The 15378-nt window shown below is 44.2% G+C and overlaps 1 protein-coding gene across 3 annotated transcripts in view; it reads right to left on the reverse strand.

The window, feature by feature from the left end:
* Positions 1-15378, reverse strand: part of plekhg2 (pleckstrin homology domain containing, family G (with RhoGef domain) member 2) — a 47509-nt gene that overhangs the window by 8754 nt on the left and 23377 nt on the right. For all 3 annotated transcript variants that reach the window (XM_035385275.1, XM_035385274.1, XM_035385276.1), the window contains 12 exons: positions 8085-8151; positions 6846-6892; positions 5681-5831; positions 5168-5299; positions 4448-4630; positions 3976-4068; positions 3376-3462; positions 2743-2776; positions 2540-2632; positions 2298-2396; positions 1620-1658; positions 1190-1200 (listed from right to left, as the gene is read on the reverse strand). In XM_035385275.1, coding sequence (XP_035241166.1) covers positions 1190-1200; positions 1620-1658; positions 2298-2396; positions 2540-2632; positions 2743-2776; positions 3376-3462; positions 3976-4068; positions 4448-4630; positions 5168-5299; positions 5681-5831; positions 6846-6892; positions 8085-8151 — 1036 coding nt within the window. The remainder of the gene's footprint in view (positions 1-1189; positions 1201-1619; positions 1659-2297; positions 2397-2539; positions 2633-2742; positions 2777-3375; positions 3463-3975; positions 4069-4447; positions 4631-5167; positions 5300-5680; positions 5832-6845; positions 6893-8084; positions 8152-15378) is intronic.

Raw genomic sequence — 15378 nt, forward strand, 5'->3', positions numbered from 1 at the left:
TTCTTCAGGAAAACCTCCTTGCCAGACAACTAACTGAGGAAGTCCTGCAATGGTGGAACCCATTTCCTGTACTCTGTTTTATGTGTTTATAAGAAAAATAAAACATTTTCTGGTGGGTGCACTTGAGCTGGTCTACTGTTTAACTTTGCTACGTGGGTGCTAATATTTTTTTTAGTAATACTGTCATGGTTCTGACTTTTTGTTTCTGTTTTTTCCTTTTTTGGGCCGCTAGATGGCAGCACTTCTCAGTTTTGTATTTCTGTTCGTTCCCTCATTGGTTTCCCCTGTGTTAATTGTATTTTTGTTTTCTATTATTGTTTTCAATTATTTAATCATTGTTTCTGTTTGTCTTGTTATCCCCTCCCTCTTTGGTTTGATTGTTCTTTGAGTTCACCTGTGTCTTATTAGTTCCCCTGTCTATTTAAATTCTCTGCTTCCCTGACTCGGGTGCTGGTTCCTTGTGTTTCTGGCTGTATGTTTCTGCCTGTTTGTGTTCTGCTTGTGTGTGTTCCGCCTGCCCATATTCTGTTCTGTTTTTTTAGTTCTTAAGAATTCTTTTGAGTTTGTGGTTTTGCCCCTCGTGGCCTCCTTTGTTTGTTTCTGAGTTTATTTGTAATTAAATTCTTTGTTATATTCACCCCTTGGAGTTTGTGAGGTTTTCCCACTCTGCGTGTGGGTCCATTTCCCCGAAAACCATGACAAATACAGACAAATACATTCTTTATATCAGATAACAAATGGCATTCATTTGTAATAGCGCTGAGATATACCCCTTTGTTTAATCTTATTGATGGAAAGTACATTCCATTCAGTTTAGTGCTCCACCTTTTGTATCAAAGCTTGCTATTGATACAGCAGAATTCCCTATACTACTTTCTTACAGATGTGTTTGCCTACAACAGACCTGTTGGCAGAGGACCATCATAAGAGTGTGAAACTTACTTTTGAAGTATACTTTTGGCTTACATCAAGCTGAGATAAAAATGCAGGAATTAAACTAATGCAAGCTTGGTGTGCTTTTTCTGATGGCATAAATGTGCATGTGGTGACTGCATCACATGGACATATCAGACATGATGAAAGAAAATGTGGCCAGTATGTATTTTGACGTTAAAGTTCAGTGCTGCAATATGATGAGATGAGGTTATGGGTCAGTTCACACTAGAAAGAAAGGCATAATTTTGCTCACCTTCAAAGCGACTGTCGCCAGTAATCCAGGCAGATCAAGGGGTTGAAAAAGAAACACAAGAAGTGAGTCAGTATGGATCGCCATCGTGGCTAACTCTGGCTGTGTCAATACTCAGAGTGAAAATGTTTGTTAAAGCATCACCAATCGTATTATTCATAACACACCACAAATTTCCCTGGATTGTGAGATGTTCACTTATCATTTATGATTTGATACCAAAATGGTTCCATAGCTGGTGTTCAGCATTAAGGATAACTGATAGTGAGTTTAATGATGTACCTTCATATTAATTGCTCTGCTTCCTGTCACAGCTCCGACTTTAGTAATGGATCAGACTCCACCCCAGTCCCACCTCCTGACCCCCGACACCCCACCTCCCAGCCAGGAGCTCATGAATAAAGCGCTTAAGGCTTTAAAGAAAAGCACTCACCGCTGGGATGAAATACTGCCTCGATGTCTTTGGCAGGGGCTGTGGAAACAAAGTCACAAAGCTTCAGACAACAGAACAACCTGGCAGCCTGACTTCAGAGTGCATCAATAACAGTTTTTTTTTCCACACTGTTTTCTACTTTTTGCCTGTCAGCTGGCAAAGGATTTTACTCTGAATTTAACTGCCAAAAGCTTCTGCAAAGTACCAAGTCAGCAGATGTTATTATATATCATTATTATTAGCACTATTCAGAAGCATATTTCAGGTATGTCCAATTTTTTTTTATGGGTCTATGATACTTGTCGAGCTTTCCAAGTTGTGTAAGACTTACCTTATATCACCGCCTCACAATGCAGACTGCTCAAATTAGCGGTTATTAGGGTAATTCAAGTGTCCAAGTCATGTTCTGACTGTGGAATCGGGATCGTGGACTGGGGGGTTGGGGGGGGGGGGGGGGGGGGGTGAAGTGATCATGTACTCGTTGCCTAGGCTACATGTGTGGTGGTGTGCCGTGACTGCCAAATTTGTTTGAGGGGGGAATCTTCCATTTTGGGTTTACCCAGTATACCAATTTATACTGGATGTCCCAAAGTCAGCTGCCAGGCAGGATCCAAACCCACAGCCATGATGATTGCGAGCCCAGCGTGGTGCACATTACTGCCACTCAGTGGTACCCACCAGACTGCCTCCTGCCCCGTCGGTACGGCATGTTGCTCTCCAGTAGCAAAGGGAGGCTCTTCTTGGCTTTCTCAGGGGTATAGATGAACTCTGGAGGCTCTGTTTGTAGTTACAGAAGGAGCAGAGGGCGTTAACCTCATGACGCTGACTCAGCGAGAGCAATCAGCCATGGGCCATGGGCCAAACCAGTGTCCCACATCACAGAAAACCCACATCAAAAACGGAATCTGAGCTGCGCTAACCTGACTGCCGCCTGCCACGATGGTATCCTCGTGAGTCGTCCAATCGTGGAGAGGGGGCGTGTTTTCCGATGGGCTCCTGATCAAACTGCAGAGCTGTTAATCAAAAGCCAGTTATTATGTTGTCGACTGTAATTCTGTCATCAAAGCTTTGTGTGAATAATGCAAACCTGTTAATGCAGAAAAGCATGTAAGTTCATACTTACATTGGCAAAGGTTGTCACCAAGGACCTGTCTTGCCTATATAAAGAGCAAAAAGAAATATGAAGATGTATTACTTTTATTTAATACAATTTTAAATTGCGTAATATCCACCCATGTCAGAAACCTAGTCCCCATGATCCAATTTTTGTATGTGCCATATTTTACTCATAACTAGGCCTATTTACTGTATTGATGCCTACATGGAAGCCCTTGAACTTCACATATATGGCCACAAGGGGGAAGCACATCCTCAGGAAGACAACATCCCAATGGGAAGAATGCACTACTAAAGACTAATGGCTTTGGTCATGCTTTCTTGCAATCTTTAAACATTGCATTGAAAATGAGGTCTGCCAATGAAATATCTGATGTTCCTCAACACCACAAGAGCTTAAGCAGTGAACAGAAGTACCATCTGTTGAGTAAAATTCCAGCATGAAGCACATACCAGGGAGAACTTTATTGTAAGTGAGTTCGTAGGAGACAGCCCGCGTGCTGTGGTTAATTCATCATCAATTGTAAAGCGCTTTGGATAAAAGCGCTATATAAATGCAGTCCATTTACCAATTCATTTGTGTCACAGATTAGACCCTCGGACAGAGAGAACCAGGGAGGGGGGGCGGGTTGGAATTCACCTTCTGGGGCAGAGAAGCAGGGTGGTTCTCCACAATCAGCCTCTTGAGGTAGTGCAGCCATAGTCGCTTTTCCTCCTGGTTCTTGGCCTGTGCAGGGAGAAAGGCATCGTTACTGTATCAGGCTCGATCACGCCCCAGTGATGCCGAGGCAATGTGACAGAACTGACCAGGGAGGATCCCCCCTCCACTCCCTCAATCTGAATTAATACAACCATTTCCTGAGGCTGATTGTACATGTAAACAAATGGGGTTTAGACCAGGATTCAATCAAGATTTGTCCTTAAGTTAACTCGCAGTTACAGGCAAGTGTTTTGGCATCATACTTCAGTACAGAGATCACCACAATTAACTTGACAATCTGTATTCGTGAAGAAAGGAACTCACACTTGAATTTTTATTTTGCAAGAAATGAGAAATGGGTGCTGTGATACTGTCTTACTTCAGTTCAGTAAAAGAATGGCTTTTGTTGAACAAGCATGTAACAGGCAGGGCTTGCCCCTCACAATTTTGGGACCCAAAGCAAAATAATATTTTTTATGCGTTGAATCATCTCCCTCCCTCCTTGGAGACACGCCCACCTTCCTTTTCTTCTCCTCTCACCTGGACAACATGCAGCTGTTTTGGAATGGTCTGGTCAGACACCTTGAAGCACAGGGGGTCCTTCATATTTTCTACTAGAAGAAGGTTACAGCACTGGGGAGGGGAACGAAAAAGAGAGTTAGAGAAACAAGCAAGCACCCACTGGACTGCTGATGGCACCAGCAGTGAGTGCATGCTGGTGGCACCAGCAGTGATTGTTTTCTAAATCCGCTCTACAGTGGCACAACCATTCACCACCTGTTCTGCATTCTTTAGCCTGCCAACCCTCTTCTCAACTGGCTCGCCACCACATTGCTGATGTGTGAAATGCTGGTGGACTGACAGCTGTGCTGATGGCAGGCCTCCAGGGAGCAGCTAGCGAGCACTGTATATTGGCTGGCAACTCTTTTCATATTTATGAACGACATGGGATGATGGTAAGGCGAATGCACACAATTTCATTAATTAATTCACAGGGCAGGGCGGCACTTACAAAGATGTGGGTGCTGTATATGAAGTGCTCCGCCCGCTTCTTGGCGATGAGGAGCATCTTGTCGAAGAGGAAGAACGCCCTCTCCTTCTTGACCCGTTGGACCCGGAAGGAGCCCTCCAGGACCAGCTCCCCGAACCCCCTGAGGTCCGGCCCGGCCCAGTTCAGCAGCAGGCTCTCAATCTCCTACCAGCAGCACAGCACAGCATCTTAGACAGGTGCTATTCTTGCACACTGTCCACCTGCCCTCACGTCAGACTAGTACTGATGTTAATGAAACAACACTCATATACACAAAGTGTATAAAGCACTATATTGTAAATGTGTGCATGCTTAGGAAAATATAAGGATAAATATATTTTTCAACAATATTATTTTTCCAAAAGACTGCAATATTTTAAAGGGCAACAATTCCATTTCAGCATATTGCAGCATAACTACAGCGCTGAGAAAGTCATTTTCATTTTATGTGAATAAAGATAGATTTGAAACTTTACAATCATATTTTGACTTATTTCAATTAAAATAAAAAGTAATTTAAAACATTGTAGCTCTTGTGTAGAATTTTTTTATCTGAGGGTAGCATTACAATACAAACTAAATGAAATGAATGGACCAGAGAATCAGGTAACCAAAACAAATCCCAGTTTCTAACTGGTTAAATCACTAGATGAACACAGATTGGATCCCTGTGATGCCATTTGCTTTTCCTGGGCAGTATACCTGTAATCTGACAGCATGTTCCTGCTTCCTCTTCATGTCATTGATGTACCAGGCCACTGCTGTCATGGTAATAATTGCGTCCTCCACCACCTCATACCCCGGGTCACTCTTGTCAAAGTGCTTGGACAGCTCCTACCACCGGGGGGAAGACATTGAGCCATTGCCACACAAATTAGGGCAGCATTATGCAAACTGTTTGCATTTTAGATTTGCATGAATATATGATGGATTACAATTTGATGCTGTTACTGTCTGATAAGATATATGCTACCAATGAGCTATATGGCAGAGATTAGTTTTAAGGAAGGTAACATATACTCTTTTTATTCTGTCATCTCTCTCGACTTAGTGCCCAGACTGTATCCTCTGTTTTCTGTCTCAGGTAAATCACTGTGATGTGAGACATGGTGAACTCATTGCAGTCTGATTGGCTAGGGTTCACAGCCTGGCACTTCTCAGCAAATCAGAAGGCAGCATGTTGAGCAACTGACCACGGCGGCGCAGCATACTGACCTGCAGTAGCAGGTGGTATTTGAGGATCCGCTGCACCGGCTTGAGCAGGTACGTTTCCAGAGGTAGAGAGTGACAGAGGGTGGCCTGCCTCTCCTGGAAGAAGCGCACCAGAGTCTGGTTCTTCATGCAGTCTCTAAGAACAGCCACGGAGCTGTGGAAGGGGTGGGGGGGGCACTTTTGATTTTCCATTATTAAACAAACAAAACTCCACAGTCACAGAGGGGACAGAGAGACAGAAAAGAAGGTGGGGGACAAAGACAGAGTGAGTGAAATAGTAAGAGAGTGGATGACATGAAAGGGAGGTATGCGGGGAAGAGGACAGAAAGAAAAGAGACTGGTAGAGGGACAGAGAAAATGAGAAGAAAGGAAAGAGCAGTCATAATCGGAGAGGGGACTATGGAGGCACATGGGTAGGAGATTAAGCAGGACTGCAGTTAATCTTACCATGCAGCATAATGCCTTTAGCTTATGCTTCTCGTCTGCTTCAAATCCTCCGCAGAAGACAAATATTTACCTCACAACATACAGCCCCTATGTCCTCTGTAATCTCTTTCTCAGCTGATAGCTCACTGTCTGTTTATGATATCATGGTAATGCAGTGGCCTTAAAGGGAAAAACACCCAAGACTTACAGTGCAGGTAACTGTACTGAGACACTATCACTCCTAATATTTTGACATCTGTGTGACTTATGTGACACTACATAAGTCACACAGATGTCTAAAGTTAGTTATAGGTTAAGTTAAGTTTACCAGATGCAACTTACAACACACAGGTAAAAATAAGCGCATTGTGTTTGTGTTCTGTATGTTCATCCTAACATTTCTATTGATAGACTGTTTGATAGGTTAGTGCCAATCATTAAAGCTCCATCTCCTAGTCATGAGGGGCCTGCAGTTTTCCATCAGCAGATGGGTCTAAGGCAGGGCTGCCCAACCCTGGATATCTAGAGTGCCATCCTGTATATTTTTATTTCAACCCTAATTTGGCACACCTGATTCTACAAATTAGCAGCTCAATAACATCTCTAGCTGTTGAGTGAGGTGTGTTTTGTTATGGTTGGAGTGAAAACCTACAGGATGGTAGATCTCCAGGAACAGGTTTGGGCAGCCCTGTTTAAGGTGGGCTACAGCACTCTGTCATGTTATACACAGTTACATACTTACTTGGGGTAGTTCATACAGTAGAGGGTGTAGATGTCAAAGGCCTCACTCTGAAGAGAGAAATGACAGGTGGCATTAATTATTTGTAGTGATCTTTGCAATGCAGACCATACCCCCCATACACCTCACCCTCTAAAAACACTCAACCATGCAGTTCTCCTGGCGGTTTGGTACAGTCTACAAGCGCGTGGCTATAGCTGGTGGATGTGTTGGTACATAGCCCATGGTGAGCACACAAGCCTTAGGCCTGTCCCAAGCACCTGTGGCCTGGCCCTTAGCACCTATGTTTCCTCTTAGTGGGGACCCATCTGAGGACTAAACTGAATCCCTTCCCAGGCGAGGAACGTGACCACGCTTCATGTGAGCAAAGCCCAAAAATATCTCCCTGCTAATAGTTTTATTGAATGTAGTGTGCGTTTCCGCTACTCATTTTCTAATTTGTGGAAACAGTGGACCATTCACTGTCTAGATTGGTAGGGGTGGGGGTGAGGGTAAGTTGGGGGGTGGGGATGGGGGGGGGGGGGCTGGACTGGCCTGGCCTGCTCTGCCTGGGAAACGACTTCCATGCAGACACCGCTCGCTGGGTTACAGCCACTTGGACTGTCTGGCGAAGAGGGGAAGGGGAGGTGAATCCAACTCCTGAGGGTCTCTTTCGCTCACTGGCTCCTCTCCCGACAAACACAAAGGCCTTCTTGTTCGGCCCCCATGTTATTGGACTTGTCATCGTTACAGAGTAGAATAGTTATGGCATTACTCCTAACAACTGTGACACCCAAAACAGGAGCGCAAACCCACAGAGCTATGATGTGTGCATACGCTGAAAAGGTCAATGCAGAGAGATGACTGATATCTCATTCTCTTCTGTTATCAGGTCTGGAAACAGAATAGTCACACTCACACACCACATCATTCACACCCTGTATTTCATACATAGGATTCATTTAATAATCTGTGAAGAGTTTGTTCTTGGGCAAGTCCTAGAGCATGAACAAATAGACTGGAGGGGGCGCTACTGAGCTTGTAGGAGTAGGGAATGGCTGCACACTTGAGGAACATTCACCACCCGAGCAGAGAGGAAGTTCAAACAGCCACAAAGCTGACAAACTCTTCAGATAAGAAGGGCAGCCTTTGTTGCCCAACAGCACTTGTGGGAAAAGCTAGCATGGCCATTGCCTGAACTACCGTTTGGTTTCCTGTTGCTAATGCATGTAGAACTAGCTGGGGATTGGACTGTAGACTCACCCTCTCCACAAAGCACTCTGCGATGGCTGCCACATGGGGACTTCGCTCCAGGTCCTCCAGTAGCTCACTGAGGAGAGAAAAGAACCATTACCATTGACAGCAGGGAAACAGTCACCCAGCACTCTGTCCAGTGAGGCCAATCACATGTAACAGTCACCTATGTAGGCTCACTCCACTCCCTCCAGTCAGATTTTCAATAACATTTCATTTACATTACATTTCATTTACATGATTCTGTCGTGCTGGACTGTTTAAATCAGTTCACTGAGGGTTCCATTCCTACAGGTTTGTTAGTGTCCATAATTGGATGTCCACATTTTCAAGAGTGGAGAATTTTGAGACTTTCTGACCTAAAATCCCATCATCATTTTTTTTTTTTTTTGCAGTTTCTGTGTCTGAGGGTCTGAGTCTTCACAGTGGCTTTTTAAAATCATCAGTCTCTACTTCTAGAAACACCTGTAATGGGGAATTTTAACCCAGTAAAACTGCTTCTTCTCATGCCAGTGCATTGTAGCTCCTGGCTTGAAAAGATCATGTCTTACAAAGAAATTGCATGTTTTTCTCAAAATCTTTTGGAAGCAACTGAGGTATCAATTTCGAGTTTTCATTATACAGTCATTTCAAAGGGCCTATGGAAAATGCACAAGTTTAAAGGAAATAAACCATACAACTACAGCAAACAAAAAGAATTTGGTAAAAAGGGGTGAGGTCTGTCATCAGTCTCTTGGTTGAATGAAAAACTAAAACATAAAACCTTATGGGGACTGACACTGAGGAACACTGCCACTTATACTAGGAAAATACTAGGCTAGCCAGGGACCACAGCCCCTGAGTATTTGGTATCTACTGAGGTTTTGAGGTCACAGGCAGACTTTTCCAGCTTATAAATGGCCACCACATACCCTTGGGCTAACCAGTCAATGTCTGGGGAGACTCAAGTTACTCACAAGACATATAAAGTGTCGGTCGTGCTTGAATTTTATAATATCCATTCCCAAACCGAGAGTGCAGCACCCTATAAGCACCCTATAAGCAAACACAACAAACCTAGCAATTAACAGACCTTCTTGGAAAGGTTTCTTGCACAGGACGCTGACCAAATCACAAATTCTTATTTGCCTGTAAATCTCTTGCCACTCTAGCGTTAAGAAAATGTCAGAACTATTCCAATAAGATGACCAACTGATTAAATTAAGTGGAGACAGATTAAGTGGAGACAGATATTATTTATTTATTTAGGTATTGTCCGTGGTGAAGGAAATTTGTCTCGCATTTCTACAAGAAAAAAGCATGCCTTAGCTTGTAGAACTACATGATAGTTCTAATTGCACTTGGAGAACAGCAGGTAAAAGTATGCTAGTAGTTAGGAGTGGAAGGCATGCAGTGTATTGAGGATCTGAGAAAGAAAAGGCATGGTGTCAGCTTCTATTGTAGACAAAAGTTGCTCCTACAGCATGTAAAATGTCATCAGCCTTTGTTGAGATCCTTTTAAACTTTTGCAGACCTTGCAGAAAGAGGACATCTGCCTCCTCTCTAAGATTCAAGGTCTGGTAAAGCCAATCGGGTAAATCCCGAATCCTGTTTCCACAAAGCCTTTGTTTGTTCCTTTCCCTCAGACTGGAGTCAACAGTCCCTTAAACAAATGCAGATGGGATTCTTCAGATGTTGGTTCCAAATCAACACTTCCCTCCACATCCCCCAATAGCAGACCTACTGGCCAATGTAGCGGAAGGCTTTGACTATCGACTAGTCACCAGCTCTGTTAGCTGACCCCACAACATCAAGGCCCACGAAACCCAGACATCGGTTTCGTGAACCGCACACATATAAGCTCTCTAAAGGCAGCCAGAGTGTGGGGGTTTTCACATATATTTTATTTCAGGATATAAATGAATTAAATACAGCCAGGCAATGACTTAGTTGCACAACAACACACAAGAGCAGCAAGACCAGAAAACAGAATAACAGAGATGTGATTTGAGGCTAATACCCTCATTGGATTAGCATGTGGTGAGGCTGTCTTTATCGGAAGGGTGGGGGTGCTGAGATTGAAAGTCTTCTCTGATGGCTTTGATGGCTTCTTTAGACCTTTTTCTATGGGAAAGCTTAGCCGGGCATTCCTTGATACCATGCCGAGCCGGGGGTTTGGATGCCTTGTCTTCAAGGATCTCGGCAAAAACCTGTGCAATCCTCCAACTCAGAAATCGCCTCATTAGTGGCCTGGGGAATTTCAGAGAAGCCTGTGTTCGACGGAGCCATCGCGTCTCCTGGGGATCACGTCTTTCAAAATAAAAACTGAGGGACACTGTAAACATGCCGGGGCTTTTCTCTTTAAAGTGGCCAGGGGAAAGGTTCGGAGGGAAACCACGGCACTTTTCTCATTCGCGTTGGGCTCTCCTCCCTTCACCGCGGCCCCACTACAGCATGTTCTGTGGTGAAAGACTTCATTTCGATTTATAATGATGTGGACGGGAATTTGCAGTGGTTTTTCAGGAAAGTGGAGGCCCCTGGATTTGCGGAGTGACACATTTGATGACGTCTGAATCTTGTCAAAGGGAAACGACTGAGAAATGAACTAATCACACATCACTGTAACCAAATTGGATATTATGAAGAGATGATTGATTGATGTGAATTTAGACCATCATAACCAATTAGATATGATAAAAGGCATAGTTTTGGTTCAGTGTAGCAAAGAGTTCCTATGAAATACACAAAAGACGTAATGGCGATGGACTGGTAATTAAATAATGGCAATCAATCTCTCAAATCTGTACTGCCATGGCATGCAAACAGGCATCAACACAAACACAAAGGATTGTTTTCAGTGATTTGTTCAAACATACAATTACAGTCCTATCAGATCATAGGAAAAGCAGACCCCACAAAAAGCAGTTGTACCGTTTCTTGTTTCCTACTGTTTCCTCCACAACCTAATCAAAGACCTTTAGGTCTCTTACACTGAAAATTTAAATAGTTCATAGCCCAGCTTTTTTGCATCTTTTAGTGCTGAATGCAGTTCTGTAAACACAAACTGGAGTTAATCCTAAACTTCAATCCAGGAATTGACTACCATCTTTACGTGCAAATTAAAGCATTTGTAATTAGCATAGACAAGAAGAGCAGTTTCTGGTTGTTTTGTGATAGTTTGATACAGCTGAAGTGTGTGTGAATGTCACCATCACTGGCAAAAGAAACTGAAGATCAGACTACCTTCAAGGTGTTCAGTCAGAACAAGGATGCTAACAGAAACCATGTGAGCAACTGTCAGATTTGTGAAATAATAATAATGCTCCCTATGACAGGACAGACTCCTGTACCCCATCCTCTCCTAGGCCTTCAATGGGGCCACTTGCAGTTTAAGGGATCACATGTTGTAGAAGAGTTATGACCGTGTGAGGGAGTCACTCACAAAGCCCTTTCAGTGCGGACTAATGAACTCCCTCCCTTTCTTCCTTTACCCCTTTTTTTCCATCACTCCAGTCACTCCCTCTCCCTCCTTCCATTTCCCCTCCTTTTCATCTTCCTCTCCAAATCCCACCACTCCTTCTCTCTCCCCCGTCAATTCTCTCTGCCCAAACATTTACTAATGCTCCTTCCCTATCAATCTAAGCTCCTTCACTCTGCCACCCTTCACCATCACCCTTACAAATTAAAAATAGTTCATTCTCTCTCTCCCTCTCTTTCTCTGTCTCTCTCACTGACTTTCTCTTTCTGTCAAACCTCACTCAGTCCATCAGATAAAAGCCTTCTGTCCCAGTAGTGTTGGAGAAGACGGGCAGGGAGATCTGGACCCCGGCCAGGAGAAGGTGACTCCTGACCCATGGGAGGCGGGAGCGATAAGACAGGGAAAGTGATGGACGGCGTCTCCCTGCTCTCCTTCGTGGGACGCGTGACCCACCGGACCCCTGCATTTGTGTGAGGTGGGGGCCGGATTGCACTCAGGGGAAGACGCGTTTCGGGAGAGCCCCCCCTGACTACTGTCAGCATGAGCAATGAGCCTTTGAGTGGGTGATGAAGAGTCGGTGTCAGGACTGGCCTCCCACACGCCATGCCTCATGCGAAAGACACGCCACGTGCCTCTCATGACCGTCACCTGCTGCTTGACCCCCCCCATCCTCTGTCTACCTGCCTAATCTCAACAATATTTGGATAAACTTTAAATCAGCACAGTTCAAAATAAATTACAAAAAAGTAGTAGAAGGGATGAGATTGTATCCCTTGATGTGGTGGAAGAGGGGCAATTTTTGGAGAGGAGATTAACCAAGGAAGGTTCTTCATCGAGGATCTGGCAATCTCTGCCAAATACATATTTTGTGCAAACTCCTCTGGGCTACTTTATCAAAAGACTGTCTACAAAATTATCCTCTAAGGATGCATGTGATTGCCTTGTCAAGCAGCCAAATGCTAGTCCACAGGTATATTCAAAACTCTGTCTATAATCTCTTTACAGTGCTTACAAGTACCGGAGACAATCTGAAATGACTACTGCCATTGAGAACAGTTCTCACCATATACTTTACACTGGAACCAAATCAAAGCTCTTCAGCTGCTGATACGATCCAGAGATGATATTCTCGTTTCCTGTTGGTGCAAGAGCGGTCTGACGCTAAGCAGGCTGTTTGCCTTAGTAAGTAGGCTGTTTCTCCATCATGCTCCAGTCTGATTCACAAGTGCCATTTCCCATAGTCCACTGCTTTTCTCAGGCACAGTGAAGTCAAACTCCCATCATTCTCTGCAAGGCTACCTTCTCTATTGTGTAAAAAGGGCCATGAATGAAACATAATATGAAACATAGTGGCCAGTTAGGGACAATAACAATTTATTGATTAATGAATGGATTGGACTGATTGATGGATTGACTGATCCCAGCTCATGACCACAGTTCAAAATGAATGATACAAATGCAGATGCACACATTTTGGGATCCAATATACATACAGATAAGTCTGTACCCCCTTCAAAATTAAATGGTAGGGGAACATTTTGGTCAAATGCATCAGCACCAGAATTCCATGTAGAGTCCATTTAAGACTGCTGTGTCTTACTGGCTGGCTCTGTAACTACCACCATGGATAGTTTCCATAGTTTCCCACAAGTGCTTATCCTGGATCAGTGTTAATCATTGGTGTTTTAATGGCTGGCCCTTGGATTTAGATTTGGTAAAATGATCCTGGGTCATTTGCTTGGGGGAGGGGGGTTTCCAGTACTACATCCACCCAAAGACAAACCCGGGGCTTTTTTCTCTAAAAAAAAATTAACTGAACTGAAATAAGTAGTAACATCTTGGTTGGGAAATTCTCAGCAACCACAGAGGCATTAAATCATTATTTTTGAGTACCTGAAGCTCTCTACTTTCCAAAAGCCCATATCTTAAAAATGCATTTTGGTGTGAACCCATGTCAGGGAAAACTTATAATTTCAACAGACAAGCGGAAATTTCACAGCAAGTGTGTCTGTCTCACAACAGTAAACCCATAGCTCAGGAAGGACAATGTCTGTTGCTCTGATAGTCCTTGACAGATGGCTGTTAGAACAGAGGAAGCCCTGCCTGCAAGCTGGGAGACCTACTGTCTGTGCTTTTCACCTATTGTCTGTCCTTTTTGCCTACTGTCCATCCTTTTTGCCTACTGTCTGTCCTTTTTGTCTACTGTCTGTCCTTTTCACCTACTGCGTTTCCTTTTCACCTACTGTTTGTTCTTTTCGCCAGCTGTCTGCCGTTTTCGCCTACTGTCTGTCCTTTTTCCTGACTGGCCCTTCTCACTTTTACAGGTCATGTGTGCATCCCGCTCCACGGGGGAGAGGAACTATCTCAGGCCTTGGCTATGGCTGAAGGGAAAATGACATCCGTATGCTGCCGAGCGAGGTGGCCGGTGCCAAGAAAGTAGACATAACAGCACCGGTATGGGTACTGGGGATCACATTCTTCGGTGGTGATAAAATGATTTAAGAAGAAAAAAAAACAATCTCCTTCATTCCTCTGAGAGAAAGAAGGCACGAAGAAAAAGAAAGAGAGAGAGTGAACAAAAGAAGTCACGGAAACATTGAAAATGGAACAGTGGAAAAAAACTGAGGAGTCAGCAACTGTTCACAGCAGAGGTTCTGGACTGAGTTTCATTAAAGAAGTAGTAGAATAGGTCTGCCTGTCTCAAATTCATAACTGTACACACAGTGTAGTGTGGGAGGGAAAAATCCAGACAGTCTCATATTTTGAGAAGGACCTTGTCACAACTAAAATCCCCTCTTCTTTCCCATGCAAAGGAGCATAGCCCCCCATGAGAACCAGCATGGGGGAGAGGAGAGGAGAGCCACGTCAGAGTTTTGTGCAGCAGACGTACACTTAGTCATGGCACTCAAGGGTCTGGGCAAAACCACATATACTGTAAAAGGTCTGGCCCCAGAGCAAAGACAAGTGCAAAAACAAGGCATGCTGCAGAGGGGGTGGGGGATGGGAGACACACACACCAGCTGGGAGTGTGATGATGTGGAAATATGAAGAAAAAGAAGCAATTGCTTCTGGGACTACTCCACCCCCCCCCCCCCCCCCCCCCCACCCTCACTCACTCACTTACTCACAGTCTTTGTTCATGTCCTTCCATAACACATAACACCCTGAATCAATGATTCCTGCCGGATTTAAGACAAATTGTCTGACAGAGAACCTTCTTCCACATCCTTTTCAGATGTAGACCACGGAATGTAACCTAAAGGACCCCTATAAAGTTGTCCTGTGAGAAAATAAAAACCAGAGAAAGTGTCTTGTAACATATAAATCTGTCTCAAGCCCTCCATAGAGATGTTGCATTTTTATGTTTGGAACATCGGACAAAACACGTTTTTCTGAGCCCACAGACATTTTGAATTACCCGCCTCTGTTTATCGATGTGTACATGTTGCATGTTTGTTCTCCTCACACCAAAAAAGTTTGTTTGCAAAGAGACTGGCTAACCACTCTATGAAAAAGCCAGCATGCAATCACTGCTCTCACACTCAAACTGGGCCAGATCACACAGCTCCCTTTACACTCATAACTTGAAATTGCAGTCTTACTCAGACTGATAATGGTGCAGAGGATAAACGGAAGATCTGCTCTGCATGGATCGAGAGCAGCTGCCCAGACGAGAAGGAGAGGATGCAGAGGGGAGGGTAACACCAATGTCTGCTCATTGTCTGCATAGCCCTGGCCTGCACACGAAGGCTGTTGGTCAGAGGAACATTAAAATGATATTACGGCCACCCATGCAGGTGTAAACAACACCAGGGCCCGGGTTTGGCAAAGACAGTGAGCGCCTCA

The sequence above is a fragment of the Anguilla anguilla genome, chromosome 12, assembly GCF_013347855.1.
Source record: "Anguilla anguilla isolate fAngAng1 chromosome 12, fAngAng1.pri, whole genome shotgun sequence".
In the NCBI taxonomy this organism is placed as follows: Eukaryota; Metazoa; Chordata; class Actinopteri; order Anguilliformes; family Anguillidae; genus Anguilla; species Anguilla anguilla.